Below are 23,070 nucleotides of genomic sequence, written 5' to 3'. Positions count from 1 at the left end.
TTTGAAGTTCCTAAACGCAATTTACAACATACCTTCCCCATCTAGCTCAACTACATGTGAATTGACACTCTCGTCAAAGACATGACATAAATGCTCCAGCACAGCTGACCTGGCTGATGGCAGTGTACGTAGTAAGTGTATGGCTGATTTGGCGTGTTCTTCGCTGGTTAGCTTGTGTCCATGCACTGGATGTGAACCATGGACAAAAGATCTGACTTCGTTCAAGAGATCCTGTGGTAGAGAGTCAATACAGGTAAAACGTAGGCAGTATCTCCACCCTTTGTGACGTGAGCTATGGGTTTGGGGCGCATGGCACTGACAACAACATGTATATATGGAATTGAATTCAGTATCCTCCATCCATGTGCATGCGGAGTGAATTGAATAGAGCACGCGTGTTGAAAAAACGTGAAACAAAATGTGGCTTGGGTCATGGTCTAGATCAGTTACACTCTGTAGAACTTTACATTGGGTAATAGTGTTCACAAAATAATATTTCACAATATAATATTTTGGGGATTTGAGTTAATTTACCTCTGATGAATGCATGGAACTAGACACGAAATCCACACTGCTCGCCATGTTTTGCTGCTCCTGTCCAGCTCTCCTGTCAGATGACCTAATATGACCTCTCCACTTTGACACGAATCCTTGCAATGATACATTTGATTGGCTATTTGAACGACCGTTTTCTCTATGGTAACCAATAGTGACAGGTTTTACAAGATGTAATGGGTCTGACTACGTTCGTCTGTTCGTCATCGAAACTGCACCGTCAAATTTATCGTCTCTTGCAAACGTTGTCCTGCAAACACAGGTATTTTATTATTGCCAAGACTTCCTTTACTATCCCCGTCCCTGAAATCCACAGTTACGAGTGTAGTGATACATAGCGGCCGCCGCGTAGTATGCATAGAATTATTCTATGCATACTACGCGGTAGCTGCAGTACAGTAGCTCGAGGTTTTGCCTGGGTATTTGGGTCGGACGGCAAAACCGGCGGCCTCTATGTATCACTACTCTCGTAACTGTGCTGAAATCAGTGTGAAGTTGGCGGCCTTAAGGTAGCCTTTCCATTTTATGTCTGATATTTCCGATAATGCTAGCTCGAAAGTGTTGTAGTCTACTGTAATACTATGCAGCGAACTTGTAAGTTGTACTTGTAACTCTATGGTGAGGCGGTCGATAGTTTTTAGGTATTTGGGACCTCTCTCACAGCAGCTACTGGTGAGAGAGGTCCCTAAAAACCATGGACCGCCTGACAGTAGGGCTATATAAGTTTGCAGCTAGGTATAGTCATGGAGGTAGTAGTACTACCTCCATGGTATAGTAGAGTGAATTGTGAAAAGCTGAGAGCTCTCCGGTGTACTTTGGACACTTTGGTCTTCCACCCCTGGCACTGAAGTGTAACACAAACACAATGTCATTTATATGTAATACACGTAGCCATTACAAAGACTACTGAGACTACTTTAAAACACTTTCAAAGATTAGCTGCAAAATTGTAGCTCTACGGTGAGGCGGTCGGTGAGTTTTGGTTTTTGCGACATCGCTCACCAGTAGAGCTACAATGCCGAAGGCCCTGAAGCATACAAAATAAGCACGCTGCACAAGGCATGGCATTTTGATGTAAAATCCCATATATTTACTGCATTTGGTCATACTGATTTATCACTACTGAAGATTAAACACTATACTACACTAACCTTGTCGTGTATGGGGTTTGGTATTTGTTCAAATACGTCGATCGCGTTCCAAAAACATTTCTTGGAGCCGCCATTACCAACTTCCGGTAATGGCGGCTCCCAGAAACACGCTCAATGTTTATGGAACGCGATCGACGTGTCTGTGCTAATACCAAACCCCATAAATGACAAGGTTAGTGTAGTATAGTGTTTAGTCTTCAGTAGTGATAAATCGGTACGACCAAATGCAGTAAAAATGTGGGATTTTACATGAAAATGCCGCGCCATGTGTGGCGCGCTTATTTTGTATGCTACAGGGCCTTCGGCATTGTGTAGCTCTACTGGTGAGCGATGTTGCAAAAATCAAAACTCACCGACCGCCTCACCGTAGAGCTACAATTTTAAAACACTTTCAAAGATATGAAAAGAAGCTATGTCATTGTCATATTTTGGGGCAAGACTAAAATTAGCGGACACAAAGAAATTTTGTTTGCATCGTTAGTAACCTAGCGAGTCCACTCATACCATCACTTTTATTTAGAGCCCCCTAGGTAAGTCTCCTTTAGTTCGGAACAAAAGGTGTGTCCATTTATATTCAGTCGTCCCAACTTTTGGTACTGGTAGTCTTCGGGGTGGCTCATTTGATTTCGGGGGAGGGGGCTGGAGGATTTCGAAAAAAAATGTGTTGCCGGCCAAATGCTGGAAAAAACTTGGTCTGTGCAGAAGGGAAGGAAAACAAAATTTGCTTCTACTTTCAACTTCGACATGTAGGAAGGCTGCAAAAAAAAATTTGCTGTGATGAACCCTTTGGTTGTAGACCAGCATTTAGAGGTCTCTGGAGCTGCCGCCTATGGTGGCATTTTGGAATAGGTATCTATAGAGGCAGAAACCGCTTCTCAATCTCAGTTGCAAGAACACCACGGTCAATCTGTGTGGAGTGACTTGGCATACAGAGTGACTGTACATGAATGCGTTCTTGTATTCTGGTGCTGTACTCTCCAACTGTATACAATGCAGGATTCGGGCATTCGACGGGCGTTGTGTACAATATTGATATAGAATCATTAGCATAAGATTTTAATAACACCGAAACAATGCTCATTACTATAATTTGCATAAATTAATACAAATCCCTTGAAATGTGCCGTGTATCTTGCACTAATAGCCTGACTGCACTGTGTAATAAATGCAATGCTGCCAGTGTTAGAATAAATGTGAGAATGTTTGTCAAGTCTACAAAAGCGGTTGAAATCAATAAACAAATACATTTTATTATAAAGTGGTAGCACGTTATTAATAGATATACATGTACGTCCATTAAAGTTTAACATTTTGTCGCAAATTTTACTAGAAAACAAAATAATTGGTGAATGTCAATGTCATCTTGTATGCCATCTGATCAGATATTTCATGATGAAGAAAAGAATATTAATCTGCCATTCATATCTCAGTAGACATGTATGATTTGTGATATTCATTTGGTGTGTAACTCAAGTCTTCAGTAGCATTTGTTGACATTGCCTTGGTGGTGTACTTTAAACAATGACTGCAAATGTAAGGGATAAAATTGTAAACTTCCTGATAGGATCAAAATAAACAATATATATCAGTATTTAGATAAATCCTTTGTAAAAACAGTGTCAAAGAATAAATGAACAATTAACTGAGTGTGAGAGGTGCATGTGTGAAGACATGGATATTTTCACGTAGTTAAACGTTAAAAATGGCTAGATTTTACAAGATTGTGAGTGGATGTTTTTATATTTTGAAAAAAAGAATTGCTTTGGCTCTACTAGTCAAAAAAAATTTGCTTTGAAGCAACCTCTGGGAATAAAAAAAATTTCTGCCAGGATGGGTAAAAAAAATTGTTGCCATACCCACAGGTTATCGTAACGTTGCTTGGATAGTCGTTTGAGGCGGGCGGCCGCAGGTCGCCGTTTACTTGGAAAAAAAAAGGTCAGACATCGATTTCAGACAAGCAGCCAGAAAGAAACAAAAGAAACAATCTGGCGTCAAATAAATGATCCTCGACTATCACAAATACCTTTAAATGTTTATTGCTCCTGTATGGCCGGCCTAGAAACGTTACATGTGCCGAAATTTGGCAATATTCACTTCCTTGGGATTCTGCACACTTGCCCTGTATCTGCCATACTGACTTAATTGGAATTAGCATTGAATTTTGGGTAAGGTAGTTCGAATTCATATAAGTTAATACCACAATGGTTTGAATCCGACTCTGAATAACCCTATGACAAACCAATATATTCAAAGTCAGAGGAATCCAGCCAATGAAATCCAGGAACCAGAAATAACAATGCATCCTTTGCTTAAGTGGTTGAAATTCATTTCTGAACTTGATAAGTTATGGTAGGTTAAGTATGGTGGTGAACAAATGAATGATTCAGTGAGTGCAACAAAGAAAATAAATGGATGATGTCAATAGTACATGTGTAGCTTTCAGTCCTCACAAGTTGGCGTACCCTGCCCAAAAATTACTATTAAAGTTGTTACTCGACATACACAATAGTCTGGTTGGAAGAAAGCGTATCACCTTCTTTTGCTGTCACATGTAGGACAAAAATGTATTAAGCAAAGTGAGATATTAATTTGTAGAGTTCTACAGAATTATTTTGGGAGTAGATATTATTGTAAACAAGGTGAATTGTTGGGGGCTACTTTTTGTTGAATAATGAGGAGATACGTACCATAACCAGTTGTTTTTGGAAATGATTCACTGACTGTTAATTTTTTTTATCCCTGTAGTACTATGGTTTCCACAAAGGCTAAGATCGCCCTAGTTCTTGCCCTGGGTGGTGCTGCTATTTTCTTGTTTGCTGCCAATTACTTCAATCGCAAACGGAAACGTGCCAAGAGACAGAAGCCATTGAAAGAAGTCCCTCCCCAGAGGGCGCTACCATCTCTCCCTGACTCAACCAAGTTGAGAATTCATCGAAGAGCACCCTCATCAAGTAAGGGATGCATTTAGTCTCACTCACATTCACACTTTTGAGATATTTGTTATTTCCGTCTCATTACAGTTACACTGTTGATTATTTTGTTATTTCTGTATAACTTAATGAAAGAGATCTCTTGAAATTTTGCTCTTTCACAAATATTTCCTCGCCATTTCCAACCAACGATAATGAGTGATTTGAAAATCCATTAAAACATGACGGCCAGCTTTTAGAGAAAGTATAATCAAATCAATAAATGTTAATTTTTGACCACTTTTAATTATCTCTTACAATCGAAGGATCACCGACAGTGTCAAGGGGAGGGCCTGGCAGTACATCTAGTGCTGGAAGTGGACTAAGCCGAAGATCTGGCGTAACCAGCCCTGTTGGTGAACAACCACCAACTACAGAAAATTTAACATCACAACACCTCTTTCAATTAGGTATTCAAATTTATATGATATCACTTTTCAACATTTTTGAATTGGTTTCGTTGGAGTTTAGACAGGCTTTTGGTCTATCATTCCACTGCTGTGATAAGAGTTTTTTCTTCGTGACAAGGAAAATCTTACTCCTCATCAATGAAGCCAAGGTTGTCTGCTTGCTTTTAGGTTTCAGCTTACCTTGGATATTCAATAATTGCGGTTGAACTTCAGATTCCCCAATTCTCTTGTTAACTTTATAAGTAACAGCAAACCTGGTTCACAAGGATTTCATGTTACACAAATATACATTACATAGCTATTTACATTTATGATGTCACAGCTTAGCTATTTATTAATTGTCAACATTCCATACACTGTTTGTAGTATGGTAGGTTAAGCATTGACATCCTTGAGTAAACGTGAAAAAATATGACCTTGTATGATAATGTGTCATTGATAATTAATCCTTTTGCTACCAGGTTCCATAGACAAACCATAGAAATAAATACCACTTGGAAAAAAGAGGATTAATTTATTATTATTCTGTGACCTTACTTATCAACAACTACCATATTATGACAGACCGGCATGTTTATCAGTATTGTAACAGTAGAATCCTAATGCTTTATGTGTAATTATATTTGGAGACATTGTATAAGGAACATAAATGTGGATGTACTGAGAGAGAGAGAGAGAGAGAGAGAGAGAGAGAGAGAGAGAGAGAGAGAGAGAGGGGGAAAGGTTAGGTTGCAACAGGTGTGGTATCTACCCAATGTGCCCTGTTTACAATGATATTTCAACAGGCATGTAGACTTGTATGTGTAGCCAAAGGATTAGGAAAATGTGTATTAGGTATTCAAGCATTTGTAATGACACAAATGTTATCCATTTCAATGTGAAGGAAAAGTTTATCTTTCAACGATAATTTCCAAACACTGTACTTACATTCATTAACAGAATGAAACTCTACTCATCAAATGACAGAAAGTCATGCTTCAGTCATTGTTTTATTAAATGCCAAAGGAGTGTACAAACTAAAGCTAGCTTTTCATGTAATCCGTAGTCAATAATCAATATTTGTGATATTATTTTCATGGAAGTTTTTTCTGTCGCTAAATTCATACCATTGAATCATGTATGCATGTATGTCACATCTGTCAAGATATTAAATCCCATCAATGTCATGTTTGATGAAGAGCGCCATCCAGTATTTTCATGTTTATCCATAATACCTGGTCACTGTTCATTTTTCAAGGTAAAAAAATATTAACAGTACCTGCTGTCACTGTGTAAACATGTAGATGTTTGGCTTCTGCATCCAATCTCATCCTTTGATTAGCAGTGACAATTGATAGCTGTCCTTGCGCCCTGTGATTAATTGTCAATGCCATGCACTGGAAAAGACAGCCTTGATGTTGTGTTTCAGAGATCAGTGATGAAAATAGCTATATACATATAACATGCCGTACCGTAGAACTGCATCCAGTTACTGTGATTCACAGAGCGGCAGGGTTGTCATCCAGTATCTCAAACTGTGAAAGGTATATGACTGATGGGCAGTGAGACCATTCGTGATAGAATGACATCTGAAGACAAGCAGGACATGAGTATGTGCAGAACGCAGTCAATATTTGCAGAAACCAACAACAGCTGTTGATGGAACTGCTTGTACCTGTGGATATGTTGATATCAGAGTCCAATCTTTACTGTCGCTGAAACTGATTACTAGTTTGAACAACCTAATCATACCAACCATAGCCAACCTACTACCAGTACAACTTTTCACTTCAGCTCAGCTCTGACTGTGTAATGGTACTGAACATGACATTGGTATTATATTTTAAGCCTTTGAGAGCCATAATTTTTCCCACCAAAATTTGTGTGTGACATTTTACCATTTTTTATGAGCTTTCCTGTTATTTTTTTGATAATTTTGAACAAAATGGACATCATATTTCATTGACTACAGTTTTTTATCAACATTTTGGCAAAAATCTGAAAAAATTGGCTGGGGTATATCTTTTAAAGGCGACATAAATTAACTTTGGAGCTCAAAGGGTTAAAGAGTAGACAGTTAGGGCAGGTCAGAATGTTTAGCTGTGGTTCTGAGCGTTTAACATCTTTGACAGTTCAGTTACCTGTAACCCTGTCCCAAACACTAGCCCCAAGTGGTGCATGGAAAACAACTGGATGGTAATGTCCAGGGGTAACCAGCCAGATACAAGTTCAGAGAGTGTTACTATCTGTTCGATGTTAGTATTGTTAGCCTGTGTTGTAGGATTAGAAGTCTTGAAGTAGAGTGTTTGCAGTGTATTGCTAAAAAGACTATACAGTGCACTATTGTGGTAGAAAATAAATGGGAGATGGTAGACCAGCATATTATAATAGGAGCTCCTCTACACCAGCAATACAGTACAGATTAACTTTTTTCAAATGTGAAAATTCATAGTGGGTACTGGATTTAGCTGGAAAGCTCAAAGGAACATTGTTTATTTCCATTGATACCATAGAGAAATTGATGAGTCACAAAGCCCAAAATATTGTCTTGTTCTAATGAGAATTTTTTGAGATTGCACAAAGAAATAGAATTTTATAAACAAACTCTTTCTACTGAAGATTATTTGTATGAAATGTCTCAGATATTGAATTTTAGGTATATTGTTGGAGTGTGGCTCCTGATTATGTAAGAGAACGTCTTGAAGTTCTCTTGGTGAAAGTATGAGCAAAAGTGTAAAACATTCAGTTCTAGGTGTACAGTTCATTCTGTATTTCTTTACAGGTATGGAATCTCTTGAACAGGCAGTGCAGCGTTGGGAAGAGGCTATACATCTAACACCACAAAGCCACCAAACAGAATTAGACAAGGTAATTAAAAGGAAAGCAAATTAATCTCGCAACTGCAAGTTTTCAATAACCTTGGTATCAGTGGATCTTTGTGGTTATGTGCACAATAACCTAAACGATGAATTTAATCTACCCAAGTGTGTATTTAATGCATTTACCGGTATAGAAAAGTTTGTATGAGTTTACCTTCAAGAAAAGTATCGGTAATGTCGGTATATGCTCAAAGGATATTGAGCACAACTCTTTTATACTAATTGTACAACACAAGTGTATAAAAGTGAACTTGCCATTCAAAATATACAGGCTTTGGTAAGATAGCTGTATGATATACATCAAGTCACTCTCATGTCATTCCATTTCGATAGTACCCGCTCTTGAAGTGTGAAACAAACCCTGGTGTAGTCTGTTAATCCTTTGCACCCTGACCCCCTGGTGACCTATGACATCATACTAACATTTTTTTCCGAGTTGGATTCAAAGGTTTAGACATTTTATCATGACAATAGCTCAGATGTAATTCATATCTCCTGTGAGTGCTGCTAATTTTACACCCATTTTTCAGTTTTTGAAACCAACATTCTATTATTTCCGTGTTCAGCCCGGGCAGATTTCAAATGCAGAGCTGAATTTCAGATTGGAAAGGCTACTGAAGAGTGCCTATGGTGTCCAAACGGAAGCAGAGAGAACATTATCATTACAGTCATCACTGGCGTCTTCTCAAGAAACTATTGCTCTGTCTCTGACAGACAGTAATAGGACTCTGATTGGAGAGTTTAGTGACGACGAATCAACAGAGTCATTTGTCTCAGCATCAGAGGTAATCACAGTGTTACATTCAACTGAGGCTGTGGTGTTCATGTACTTCAATGTTTTGCAATATTAAGGGTCAATACAGTCATTTAAAACTTACAATGAAAAGCCAAGCTATGGTAGTCTGGAAAATAGAATTCCTCCTTCTTTTGTTACTGGAAATCTTTGACATAGAGAGGTAACAGTCACAGCAAGCTCCATACAGACTTATATACTGCAAGTTTTATTTACCACTATGATCTTTCCTCTTTTGAAAGGGATATCATTTCCATACATTTTGCGTCAGGTTTTGTTGTCCTCATTTATTCATAATTCAAATTACGTAAACACATCAATTCTTAGTGCATAGATTTTATACACATATGATACTAGTCAACTCTATGAGAAACATTCCACTATCCCTATTGAATGATGAATTAAATGTTTATTGTTAGTGTGTGAATTTCCAAATTGAAGCAAAAACTATGAAAAAGATCTTTTATGAACAACATGATTGATAATTCCTCTGAAATATCTGAGAAAATCTATCACTAGATGAGTTTGCGCTGTACCTCAGTAGGTTAAAATCACACATACAATGTGAAAGGACCCACAAGCAAGTCTATTCAACTGCTTTTTGACAGAAGGTTCAATCTGTTTCTCTCAACAGCTGGCAGAGTTGGATGACATTACAGAGTTTAAAACACCCGAGAGCAGAATGATGTACATAGAGGCAATGAATGCGGTGGCCGATGATTTGGTTATCTGTCGAAAACTACGGTAGCAATTCTCTTTTACCATGTAACATTACTTTCCTCACAAGTCTCTGTTGTAATATTTTGCCAATTAAGTACGGAGCTACCATATATCTGGATTGCAAGATAATTATAGATCATAGTAACTTCCTTAATTCTAAAAGCACAGTGAATGATTGAAGATGAAGCATGTATTAAGGCAGTGTACGCCTCGAAAATGAAAGCCTTACACTTTTGCTCAAACTTTCCTCAAGGAATCTTTCAACTATTCTCTTTCAAAATAGAGAATAAAATTGGGGTTCACCGTGCAAATTTTAGTACTAGTGAAACAAATTACCCAAGATTTACTGCTATTTGAAATTCAAAATGGCCGCCATCCCTGTGTTAACTTTATGGAGAAAAATAAAAAGTTCGATTTTCAAAAAAAAAAACAAAGATGGCGAAAGTTTTTCTTTCACCAAGGGCTTTAATATGAGCCCCAACAAGTCATAGATCTTAAAAGAATTGGAAAAGTTTGTGAGTCCAAATATCTGTCCCCGTGTCGCGTTCTACCTTAAATGTGAAAATTCTAATGCGAAATTCAACTTGATGGTCACTTTCAAAGGTATGGTATTTTGTAAGATATCAACCCCACACCGGCACCCTGAGTAAAATGATTACTACGGTATATCATGTTTCACCTGCTAGTAAACTTCACTCTTCATGTTTCAGGACAAATCTTTTGAACTGCAGGAATGATATAGACTTCCTTGCAAAGCTTCACTGTGTACGCCAGGCATTTGATCACATGCTGATGGATCCAGCCATCGTTGATTGGTTCATTGACCTAGGGAGACAAATGATGGGAGATCTGATAATCACCATCAGTCAGGTATGAAAACATCTGGAACACGGGAAACAGGTTTTGAATCAAAATTGGTGGTTGAACTCTTTCACCCCATTGTGCATGGTATATAGGACCAGCCATCCTGTTGAAAACAATTAGGATGAAGCAATGTCTTGTGGTGAAAAGATAAAAGGTCAAAGAATGAACTGTATGCATATAATTTGGTGACTCTTGATATTAATTCTCTTCAAACCAAGGTGAAGTGTTTTTAGCTTTTCTACCTACAACACAAGCAACAATACATCACACTTTACATGTAGGATCAAAAGACCTGAACTCCAAAGTGCAGTTTTGATGTTACAAAATGCCTGTCCATATTTCAAATATTAACAAAAGTTGGATTGGATGTCTTAACTCAGATTGGTTTGAATTGGCTTGAACAGCAAATCCAGTTTATCAAAATCTCATTTTCTGGTAAATTTGATGCAAAAATTACGAAGTGAACTCTATGGGAGAAAGAAGTTTATCTTATTTTTATTAGCTCACATTTGGTTATACCAATGTGAGTTTATCGTATAAGCTGAAGTCGATGGCGTCTGTATGTATGTGTGTATGTATGTATGTATGTATGTATGTATGTATGTATGTATGTATGTATGTATGTATGTATGTATGTATGTATGTATGTACGTACAGTATGTCCGTCAACATCAAAAACACGCAAACCGCTGCACATTTCAGCTTGGTATTTGGTGTGTGGATGCATCCTGGGCTATAGATGGGATTTTGTTCAAATGAAGTCTGCATTGCCAAAATTATGCAAATGAGCTTACAAAATGTGAAAATGGTCAAGAATTAATATCTCGAGAACCGCTGTTTTGATTGCTTTGAAAATTTTTGTGCAAGTACTTTAGGTGAACCTTATACAGTTTTATGAATATTGTGAAGATATCCTTAATTTTGTATTTTTGCTGAATTTTTTGGTGATTTTTCTCATTTTCAGTAAAAATTCTTCTTCTCTGAAACCGCCAGCTCAATCACTCTCAAATTTGGGTTGGATCTTTGCAAGGGTGTTACTCTTCTAATTTGTTGAAATTATGACAAAATTGGGAAAATTACTATTTTGGAGCAATATTGTCATTTTTGGTCAAAAAATCTTAAACAGTATTTTCTTTTTAAAACTCCTGGACAGACAGCTTTTATATTTGGTACACAGATGTACAGAGATGACAATAGTTAGATATCTGGAAATTGTCCTGAAATATACAAATTTGTATTTTTAAGATAATATTGTCATTTTTGGTCAAGAAAACTTGTTCTCAAAATAACTTGTTTGATAGCTTTGTAATTTGGTGTAAAGTCCCGAGGGATGTTATTAGATAAATTTTCTGCTCAAAGTGTTGGGAAACCCCCAAATTTGTATATTTTAGGTAATTTTCTCAGTTTGTGACCTTAAATGACCTACACCAACCCAGGATATGTTGTGAGACAGTTTTAAAGGCTCTGAACATAATTTTGTCATATTGGTATCAATTTGTAGGAAATTTTGATCCAGAAAACAAAGCTGCAGTGAATTTTTTCATTGCGGACCAATTTTTGCAACTTTTCTGTGTAAGACATACAAGAACTGATGAGAAATTTGGATCCAGGATAATTCCAGATGTTGTAATCACCACCCACAATGGAAGGCATTTCACCATCTGTAACTAACTTAAGTGCTGTTTACATTCGAATGATAACACTCACATTGTATTTACAACCACAAGGTTGTAAATACCAAGGAATGGAACATTTGATATTCAGGAGGGGTAGGGTCTAGAAGATTGATGAGGTAGCATTACTTTTTTACCAGATCCCTTGTACATTTTTTATCCACTCCCACCTTTTCTTTTATCGAACCTTTTCTGTCTATTTTTTGTTGTTGACATTTGCTTATGTATTTAGGATCTGCTTGTCCCATTGCTATAGAAGTTGATATGCATGTTCCTAAAGATGACCTCCATGCCAGTACCTAAGTTGGAGACCTTATTTGCTTTTGTCATTCTTGTTTTTCCTGGTTTAAATATTTCTCGAATGGACCAATTCAAACTGAATGTGAGCACACTGTCCTTGACGGTATTTTTATTCTTCCCATTTGACAGGATGCTGAAGATTTTTACGAAGCATATGATTGCCTTATAGACTTTGTGAGGAATAAAGAGAATTGGCAAGTTGTAGAGGAAGAGCTAGTCAATCGTAGGGTAAGTGGGCCACCTCAGAGGAAAGTGTCTCTGAGCATTTCAAAATATACAGGACTGATCAAATTAGCCAATTAGCAGTCACACTCACACAGTCACATCTTCATAAGGAGTGTTTTAATGCGTGCAGAGGGGCAGCATACACGGACATTGTGTTATATGAGGTGAATGTCACATGGCTGTGGCTGTCCAGTTTTCATGGTACAGTCTTACAGTCAGCAAAATATTAGATTTCCTCTCTAAAATTTAGCCTTTTATAAAACAGGATTTCTAGTCATATAAGTTTTATGATTTATTTGTTTACATTCATTATATGTCCATGATTGCAACTAATATAGCAAGTTTATGCCTTCAATGTAATATGATATTTTTGCCATTTTTCATAACCAAATTGTACACATATATTGAAAAAAAAGGTTTCAGAGAGACAGTTGTCACATCATATGAATTACATGTAATTGACTGTTCTTTACGCTATCAAAGTTGTCTCATTGATTTTGGTGTCAAATGACAACTTGTCAAAAAAATTACAAAAATGTCTGTTCTCCTTTGTCATGATGGGCTTTAGGAGTTTACAAATCAATTCACTTGTTGGCAATCACTGGACTTGTATCAAGGTGCATTCATTGATTGATCCTCCAGCAAAGTTTGCTAGTCTTGCTGAAAGTTTTATCATACATAGCATGTCCATCAGCATTAAATGGTCTGCTAGACCACTGATTAAAGGCAAAACCATTCAGTGAGGCCATACTTCAAATCATGAATATTCTCACTTCCTTGTTACATTTATCAGAGGTCACTAATTGATGATAAATAGTTTGAACTGTGCCGTAAAATATGGTTCCTTGGTTTTAAACCCAAACCCGACTTCTGAGGTAATACAGCAAATGGTACAAGACCACTAATTCATTTCCCATAGGCCACCACAGTAGAGTTGAGCTCGATTTTCCTATTTTAAAACATTCAGCGGCACGAATCCTCTTAACAGGTGTTAGGTCAATGTCAGCTTGACTACTGATTAATTTTTCGTGTGGGCAAGTCCACGGAAATTTTGAGATAGCGATGAAAATAGCGCCCTCAGTGGTGTTTTTGACAAATTTCAGGCTTATTGTCATGATTTCTATTAGCCCTAGAACTCCTCATATTACCACCAAATGCTTCAGCCATTATTCACAACAGTCTGCATTTTGATTCAGGCAGAAAAAAGTTAAAGTTCAAACTAAACAAGCATCCATGCAGATATCAAAATTTCAAGGTCTGCACTATTTTTCTTCCCAACTATCTTCGTGGGTAACGAACCCGGAAGTGAATTAGTGATCTTGTGCCAATATAGTGAACCTTAATTTGACAAAAGTGCACAATTTTAACACCAATCAAAGTACTGGTGGATATGACTCAAACACCAAAATAAAAGAAAATTTAACCTTACACTTCAATTGCTACACCTGCCTCAAGACATACATTGATCGGCCCTATATGGCAGCAATTTGCGTCACCTCTGTACCAAGCCATATGACACCATATGACATAAAAACACATTCCTGGCAAACAAATTTTGTGTCCCAAACACTCATATCAGAATACTTTTACAATTGCTTAGTTGTGTTCTTCCCAAAAAAGATAATGATTTCACAAATAGAATCTCTCCCTGCAATTAAACCCGGTTTCAGGTGCTAGGCCTATTTTCATCGACTTTTTACGGAAATTTTGAATAATAAATTTCTCTGTAGAAAACTGCTATGGATGGATTTGCACGAATTTTTGATATAAAAGCAAGAAATTGTATGTCTAAACAATAAAAGTACTGGTTTGACAATAAGTTGAATTAGGAGAGAAATTGACAAAAAGCTATGCCATACCCCTATTCCTGACTGAGTCCAATATGGCCGCCAGCAGGGATTTGGGCCCCCCCCAAGTATATCAAAATTAGTGTCTGAGCTGGTTTCCACATACCTTTATATTTCCAAGTATTGTTCGGAGTGATAGAAAGTGCAAAAGGTGGTTATTTTTCAGCATAGGACATCATACGTACTGAAATATGTCCCCCTATAGGGCTTCCTTTGGGCCGTCAATTAGGCACAAGACCACTAATTCATTTCCCATAGGCCACCACAGTAGCGTTGAGCTCGATTTTCCTATTTTAAAACATTCAGCGGCACGAATCCTCTTAACAGGTGTTAGGTCAATGTCAGCTTGACTACTGATTAATTTTTCGTGTGGGCAAGTCCACGGAAATTTTGAGATAGCGATGAAAATAGCGCCCTCAGTGGGTGTTTTGACAAATTTCAGGCTTATTGTTATGATTTCTATTAGCCCTAGAACTCCTCATATTACCACCAAATGCTTCAGCCATTATTCACAACAGTCTGCATTTTGATTCAAGCAGAAAAATATCTTTACAAAAATTCTTGATGTTAAAGTTCAAACTAAACAAGCATCCATGCAGATATCAAAATTCAAGGTCTGCACTATTTTTCTTCCGAACTATCTTCGTGGGTAACGAACCCGGAAGTGAATTAGTGATCTTGTGCCAAATGTGGTTCATGTACATGACATCTTTATAAAGTTAACTCGACCTGTTGATTGTGATCCTGTAACATGTACCGGATGTGAAAGAATAAATTTGAAACGGGATAGATTCACTTGATGTTAGATAAATAGAATATTATTCTCATGGTCTATTTGCTGAGAGCATAAAAATTAGTGCTCATAAGCGTATGACTTATCATGTATTTAATCATTGCTTCATTACAGGTAAGGTGTATCAACTTCTATGATATTGTGTTGGACTTTACTCTGATGGATGCCTTTGATGATATGGAACGACTGCCAGCATCAGTGGCAGCCATAGCACAGAACAGATGGCTGAGTTACTCAGTCAAACAAACTGTAAGTTTCATCTTAATCAGTTCATTTATGACCAGCATCAAAGTATGTCATATTTCAAATTCAGCAGTCAAGATATTCATCAGCACATCAAAGCAGCAAATCATAAAAAACAAAATAGACTCACTCTTCCTGTGAGTTGGTCTAGCTACATGTGGGTAAAGTCTGTTGCCTCTACTGGTTTATATCAGTTTTGCTCCACAGAACATTTACTCATTGTCACATTGGTGAGAAAAAGGGTTTTGTTTTCGTATTTTATTTACCGTATCTGCAAGTGACATTTAACTTTGCAAGTTACCAGTATGAATGCGACCGCAATAAAACATTGCAATAAATGTTTGTTAACTGTTACACAGTAATTTTACCTCCTTCGGCTTTTGCAGTATAATAAATCACTTTTTCAATTTAGAGAGGTTCCATAAAACACCCAGGATCTTTTTTCCACTGATTGTACAGTTTGTTAAATCAGCAGACCAAATTAAAGAGCATTGGTTTCATTTCAAGTTTTTACAATTTAGAAGTAATTGTTAGAATGATAAAAAAGTTGAATAATACGTACCTGAAGAGCACTGATGAGAGCACAGTCATATTTTGTCCTTTTTTCAGTCTCTGAGCAGATTGTCACATGCAATTTGTTCTCTGAACGCATACTGATTTTCATGCTAGTATGGTAGATGGGTTGTAATCAAGGCAGGCTATCAAACACTTTCAATTTTAATAAACAGCAACTGATAATTGTCTTTGATATTCTTCCCTGTTGTGTGTACCTTCATCCTGTCACTAGGTGATCATTCTCAGAGGTTGACCTGTCATTGCTTTTGATATTTTTCTTCCAGGCAATGTCAAATGCAATTTGGTCTTTGATTGCAATCAAGAGAAGAATGCTAAATGTAAGTATACCTAAGTGCCCATGTTATTTCTGTTATCCACCTTTATTTCATAAAGCTGTTATGAAGAATTTCAAATTATTACAAAGATTTTCTAAGGATCGTGGATTTCATAATAATAATACCCGTAAAGTTTATACAAAAGCGTCATAGTAAATTTTGTTGTTGCAAATGAATTGTTTATGGTTGGCATAAATTCTTAATGGTCATTACCAATAATTAGCCTTCATATCTTCTCTTTTGGCCATTTACAATCATCTTGCCACAAGCAAAGTAATTTCAGTCTTCATTAGTGTTATGAATTTCAAGTTATTGTCTCATGTTTCAACTAAAACCTCCCATTATATTGTGGATTCTTTTTCAAACTTGTTCCATCACACAGTAGATGTAGATGAGACCCATTGTTTGCAATAGTATAGTTCAGTTAGATTTACTGACAATGAAAAGACATGGAAAGCTCAGCCATGCAGAGAAAAGAAACTCAGAAAAACTTGTAGTAACCCGAAAATAAGTATGGAAAATTAATATTTGAATCTCTAGCCTGTAGCCTCTTTCCAGCTTACACTTACTGCCATTGCTTCTTTCAATAATTCATCAGTAAAACCAAACATCATTAAACTTAATGATGATTACTTTACCCTTGATAAAAACGTGTGTTTTTTATGATAAGAAATTGTGTGTAATAGTGCATTTCTGAACTGTGATGTTCATCTCATCATAGACCCTACAGAACAATATGAAAACAATTTCTCATGTGAGGGTGCTTGTGCCCTCTTATCTTTTAGGAAACATTATGTGATAGTTATTTACATTGTAAATGCAGATGTTGCTTCAGTGTAATCAGTTATGGTGTACTGGTTTTAGTAATTCTCATTTGGCAACATAAGTGCAATGTGTCTGAATGCACATATTCTGAACAAACATATGATCCTTAAGGTAATCGTGTGGCGCATTTCTTTTCATACCAGAATCCTGAAGGTTTCCTGGGCAAATTCTACAATCTCTCTGCTGCCATGAGCCCAGCGCTGTGTTGGGGGTTTTTGGGACCAAGTGATGAGTTTAGAAAGATATGTTACTACTTCAAGGTAGGTCACACGCAGGTCAACCAGTATGATCTGAAAATATGAATTTCTGTCAATGATATTGCAGTTCCAAGTTCATCAATGTATACTTTCTGATTCTGACTGAGGAACAATAATAAAATCTGGTTATGAATTCAAATTAATATGGAATACATCCATAGATCACTTATGCACACAGTTCTTGGCAGATCTTTATGATGGCATCACGGATTTGCATAAAATATTTGTGTAAATTTATACATCAGCAATGCACACATAGAAATACCTACATGTATATATATAATGTATTTGAAAAAAAATTAAAATTTGTAGTAGAAAAGGACATTTGTTCATAGCTGTCCTACCCCTGTGATTTGAAAAAATTACCACTATCCATATTGATTTCCAATCTTCCTATTCCCCATCAGAAAATCTGCCCCAGTGCCCCTCACCTCGCTAAAAATCTCCTCATTACCCTTTATTCACTTCAAAAGACCCCTTTTGTCAGCTTTGCTACATGTACATGCTTCCCTTTCCCCATTGGCAAATTCGCCAAAACTAAATCAGTTCTTGATACCTACTCACTCCTTTGCCTATTTCAAATATCATACTGAGCTAGAGAATGAAATTTCCCTTCCTTTGCCACTGATGTCAGGGAAACACCACTCACTGCCAACATATTGCTTACAAAAAGGGTTTTTTGCTTGAACATATTTTGCACCATTATGAAAGAAAAGATCACAGATGATGATCCTGTTTTGCTCTATATAGATCCCTGATATAGGCACACACCACACAGTTACTTCACAGTGATTAAAAATTGAGAAACTGCAAAAATGTGCTTACTTTTTCTTTCTGTGATATTTTAGGACCAGGTTATCAAAGTGCTGCGTGACATGTTCAACCTATCTGCAGTCCGATACAGCAATGTCAGTGACCTGAGCGATGACATACTTGCCACAATAAGGGACAATGCTATGCTTGTTGATGCAATCCTGAAATCACCCAAGACACAGTGATGTGATATGAGGCAATCCTAGTGGACCATTATATCCTGTATTCAAAAAATTCATGAAAGTGAGAAAGATGACACCAAACGCTGTGATGCGAAGACAATTTCTGAAGGTCATCTGACTGTACTGTACCGCCAATGCAAGCAATTTACACACAAAAAGGTGCTTCTTTATAATGCTTTTAGGTAAAGGAAGCATCAATATGAAAGGAAAAAAAAATTGTATTTTTTATTTTTAATGGCAGTGCAATGATCTTTTGCACTTACGCATGTTTTATAACATTGCAAGTCTCACTGTGTAGTAAAATTGTATAGTATTACTGGCATGACCTGAAACTAATTTGCTACACATGTAAGTGTAGTACTCAGTGAATGAAAGATGTCTAACTAGGTGTAGGCTGTAAGATATAGCAACTGATTAATCTTTATGTTATAAACCAAGTATGTAGACCAAAAGTCTCTAAACCTCTGAACTGAACAGATTATAGGGTAATAGCTACAGAGTGGTTTTAAACCTACAGTATGACCCCCGTCTCCTGTAAACAGGTCCACAATCACCACTGATAACATTGAATTGGTCCAATCCATCGCGATGCAAAGGTTAAAGAGGCCATTAGACAACAAAACCAATACAACTCAATAGGTAGCATTTAAAATTTGTAACCCTCAACTTTTTCCTGTTTGGTGTTAGTCAGAAGATATCATAAAAGAATCCTCCATCCTCATGAACAGATCCATTTCAATCCTTTTCACATCTGCAGTTAAAAAAAACTATTATCCTATTAAGGGAAATGAGGATGAAAAAAATCAACATTTACTATAATCTGTTCATAATAGAGACATGTTGACGGGATGAACCTTCAATAAACATGATTGGAACTAATTTGGGATAATTGGATCTCCATATTTTTCAAATTTCTCGAAAGTGTCAGTTGCCTTATGGCTGTAGTGTTGCAATATTACATATACTCATAAAAACATAAAAACAAGTGTATAACTTAAAAATAAAAGCAGATGAGCTTACATTTACAGATCAAAACGACATTTCTTCACTATCTAATTATCCCGAATTAGTTCCAATGGTGTAAATAGACAATGAATGAGAATATATGGTACTCTCAACAGCAGAAGAGCCACTGTAGGGGAATTTGAATATAAAACTGCACAAGTCAAAGGATTAAAATTTCAAGTTTGTGAAAATGGTGATGTTGTGATCTACATAATTAGTGTAAAACTGGCATTACTTTAAGAGCACACTCAATCTGATTAATTGCTACAAACAGACAACATATGTATCACATATCTTCAGCCAGAATAATGTCTATTTAAGGTAGAACGCACCTCGGGGACAGCTATTCGGACTCTCAAACTTTTACAATTCTTTTCTGATCTACCACTTGTGGGTGTTCATTTTAAAGCTCTTGGTGTAAGAAAACTTTTCATAGGCTGAGTTTTTCAAAATTCAAAATCTTTATTTTTCTCCATAGAATTAACACAGGGATGGTGGTCATTTTGAATTTCAAATACCAAAATTTACACAGTGACTCCTGATTTTTTTTCTTGATTGTGAAAGAGAATAGTTGAAGGATTACTTGAGGAAAATTTTAGCAAAAGTTTGTCTTTTACTTTGGAGATGAATACTACCTTAACATGAAATTCATAGTGTGAATACCAATCACAATGAAACTCTGATTATGTGACATACTTCATATCAACTCCCAATGTTCCTCCACTCAATGTATACATATAAGAGATATTTTCAATCATCTTTAATTAATAGAGTCATGTTGCTTTGCAAATCACCGTGAGTGAGCCATATGAAACTGACGAAATTCTTGTGCAAGTTAACCAAGTTTTGTAAACCCATGTATCCACCGACCATTTGGTGAAAGAATTGGCAGCTACAGGTAAAACAACTTAATTTGTGTTTTAAATATCTGCACACCTTCAGGCCTAGTACGGAGTCCCATTAAGGAGCTAAGAAATACTTGATTAAACACCAGCACCACACAGATCCTAGTAAGTTTTAAAACAGTGTGGACGTGTTTACCTTTTAAAGTCATGCTTTGGACCAATGATTGAAAAGAGTTTCCCAGAAAAGGAACAGTGTTTTAATTGTTTTAAGGTATCTCCTAAGATGCTATTGTCAATATGCATAGAGGACTGATGTTTTAATAAATTAATAACGTTTTCCAGACCCTACAAGAATTATTGAAATGATTTGGTGCCACAATACCGTATATCAGGAGTACTAGTTTCTGAGCTGATTTGTTTTAAGTACAATAACTAGTTTCTGAGCTGATTTGTTTTAAGTACAATAATGTAACAATATGCAATTTTGTTCTGTATGTCTATAGATATGTAGCGTGAAGGTGAATGAGAATCTGTGGCAGTGTTATAAGTTTTAGGCCATTTAAAGAAATTTCTTTGTTTGCCGTCCATTGATTTTTGAAAAATCTACCAACCAGCCAGAAAAAAAGAAGCACAGACAAAAAACACAAGTGTATTAACATAAGCTCAATTTTTATTTGGTTTCTTTTGGAAAAATAACATTATTATTTGTAATAGTGTTAGAATTGTGTTTACTTTCTCAATTTTCTCTGAAACGTACCAGCACGCGGACGGCAAACAAAGAATTTTACTTAAAGTGCCTTAGTGGAAATTGTTGTTTAAATGCATGCTGATTCAGAGTTCACAGAATCTGAAATATTCCTGTAGCTGAGTGTGCCTGCAAAGTCAGCAATTGGACCCTGATTCCGGCACAGAATAGTGTGGTTCCTGTTGTTTCCTTTAATGCGTCTGTTATGTTATTGACCCAGTGAAGGAGGAGAGAGTTGATCAGAGACCAATTAAGTCTTTATCACATTGGCTCAGACTGAAACTTACAACGTAAATAAGTATACCAAACAAAAACAAAGGAAACAGTAAAAATATCGGAAAGTAAGAAGCTGACAAGAATAAAGTAAACAAAAGACTAATAACTGGATATAGCTTCACTGAAAAATGTAACAGCTATGCATGGCAGTGTAATTGTCAGGTGTGTGCATTGCATTATGTAATCTGATATGACATAGTTCTCATGGACAGACAGGATTTCTTCCAAACAGAATGGCTGCCAACAGTGGCTCTAAGTTTTCAAGGTCTCACTGCCAACATATCTACTGTCTTTCAGTATGGCAGCTTGGTGTCATCTGTGTTTTGTTGTATTGTCATGATTGTTTGTCTATATTCTTTCCATAATCTTTAAGATAGTGTTGTTTGTCACTTTGTCTGCTTGCTTGCCAGGATTTTATTTTGTTTCTTCTCTATGTATAATCTCATACAGCCTGAACCTTCGTTTTCGTCACTTCAAGAATAGTGAAATAAATCAAGTTATCAATTGAAATTCATGTGTTACCGAACGGTGCCGTTAGATGTTCCAACACTTGGAAGTGAATGAATGGGTATAACTTTCTAAAGTGTTAATTTACAAATGGAATTTTTGGTGAAAAAATACAAGATATTACGCAGGTGCCAAATTGTCAATACTAATTCAGTGATTCCTGTATTTACATAGAGTGGTAGATTTAATTAGTGTTTACTGGCTGTGTAAAGTAACCCTATGCTCATCACAAGAGTAGCTAACACTATATATATATATATATATATATATATATATATATATATATATATATATATATATATATATATATATTATATATATGGCATGTACAAATTTTCACGATTTTATGACAAGGCTGTTGCCAAGGTAAATGCAAACTATGTTGCTACCATTATTGTTAGTCTATGAAGAAAATTCCAAGGTGTAAATATTAGTATAGGCTCTCTAAAATCCATATATTAAAATTGACTTCCCATTTGTTTGCTTTGTTTCACTCAGTAATTTATAGTTTTCATAAAAGTTCCTCAAACTTCGACGATTCGACCATTTTTCCAAAAATTTCTGTTGTAATGCATTGTGCTGTATATGTAATGTGCTGTCAAGTGCTAGGTTTGCCCATCTGTCCTGTTTAAAACATTTTAAGCTATAGTATTTATTGTGTATCTTTTATTAATACTGAGAAGTGTCTAATAACATGAAATATGTGAGTTTTGAAGAGAGCATGAAAATATGCAGATTTTAATAAAGGTAGACCTATGCATAATCAGCAATTTTCTCGTCTGATAATTGTCCACCCTTTTCCTATCAACAACATAATCTCAGGAAAAGAATCAAGAGTACCTGAAAGAAAATGGGCCCAAATGTCCCCATGAAAACAATCAGATTTGCTGAGGGGCCCTACTATAATTTTGGGAGGCAAGAGTACCCCTTAGGATAAGGCGGATTTGTAAACTTATTTGGGCCAAGCGTTCTTCAGTCTTACCTCTGTGGATAGTTGGCCACCATGCATTCACCGTCAAGTGAAGTGTATGATAATTAACTTATGAGATCATTTATGGTTCTTTCATCTTGTGACTGATTTTTGGATTTATTAATTACATATAAAATGAGTGAATGCAGCAAACTATTTTGTCAGGTAGTTTGACATCGGGTTTTACATAATGTGCATACTCAAGATATTTTGTTAAACATGTTTTCACAATGAAATGTATTCTTGATCCATCTTCGATGTACTGTTTTTTTGTTTGTCTCAGTCAGTCCCAGAAAACAATTATAAAACAGTGTGAATGCAGCTACATGTATTACTCAATGCGGAACAAGCGTT

The 23,070-nt window shown here is 36.3% G+C and overlaps 1 protein-coding gene across 3 annotated transcripts; it reads left to right on the top strand.

Annotated features, from left to right (window-relative positions):
* Positions 1–678: 678 nt before the first annotated feature.
* LOC139114394 (mitoguardin 2-like) lies at positions 679–22,512 on the top strand. Of its 3 annotated transcripts, none has more exons than XM_070676109.1 (12): positions 679–817; positions 4,452–4,657; positions 4,942–5,085; positions 7,847–7,932; positions 8,510–8,728; positions 9,371–9,480; positions 10,167–10,326; positions 12,423–12,521; positions 15,273–15,407; positions 16,241–16,294; positions 17,260–17,376; positions 18,222–22,512. In XM_070676109.1, the coding sequence occupies exons 1-12, from the start codon at positions 732–734 to the stop codon at positions 18,369–18,371; spliced, it is 1,566 nt and encodes a 521-aa protein (XP_070532210.1). In that variant the 5' UTR covers positions 679–731; the 3' UTR covers positions 18,372–22,512. The 3 variants fall into 3 exon arrangements, with proteins under 3 accessions (XP_070532210.1, XP_070532211.1, XP_070532212.1); XM_070676110.1 differs by lacking the exon at positions 679–817 and adding an exon at positions 994–1,064; XM_070676111.1 differs by lacking the exons at positions 679–817; positions 4,452–4,657; positions 4,942–5,085 and adding an exon at positions 6,539–6,674.
* Positions 22,513–23,070: the final 558 nt, after the last annotated feature.

Source organism: Ptychodera flava, chromosome 16 (genome assembly GCF_041260155.1).
Source record: "Ptychodera flava strain L36383 chromosome 16, AS_Pfla_20210202, whole genome shotgun sequence".
Lineage (NCBI taxonomy): Eukaryota > Metazoa > Hemichordata > Enteropneusta > Ptychoderidae > Ptychodera > Ptychodera flava.
This window is presented reverse-complemented; position numbering and strand designations above follow the sequence as displayed.

Coding starts and splice junctions, on each gene's coding strand:
- LOC139114394 (XM_070676109.1), top strand. CDS start 732: ATGGGTCTGACTACGTTCGTCTGTTCGTCATCGAAACTGCACCGTCAA. Junction 5,086..7,846: donor ACAACACCTCTTTCAATTAG/GTATTCAAATTT, acceptor ATTTCTTTACAG/GTATGGAATCTCTTGAACAG. Junction 9,481..10,166: donor GTTATCTGTCGAAAACTACG/GTAGCAATTCTC, acceptor TTCATGTTTCAG/GACAAATCTTTTGAACTGCA.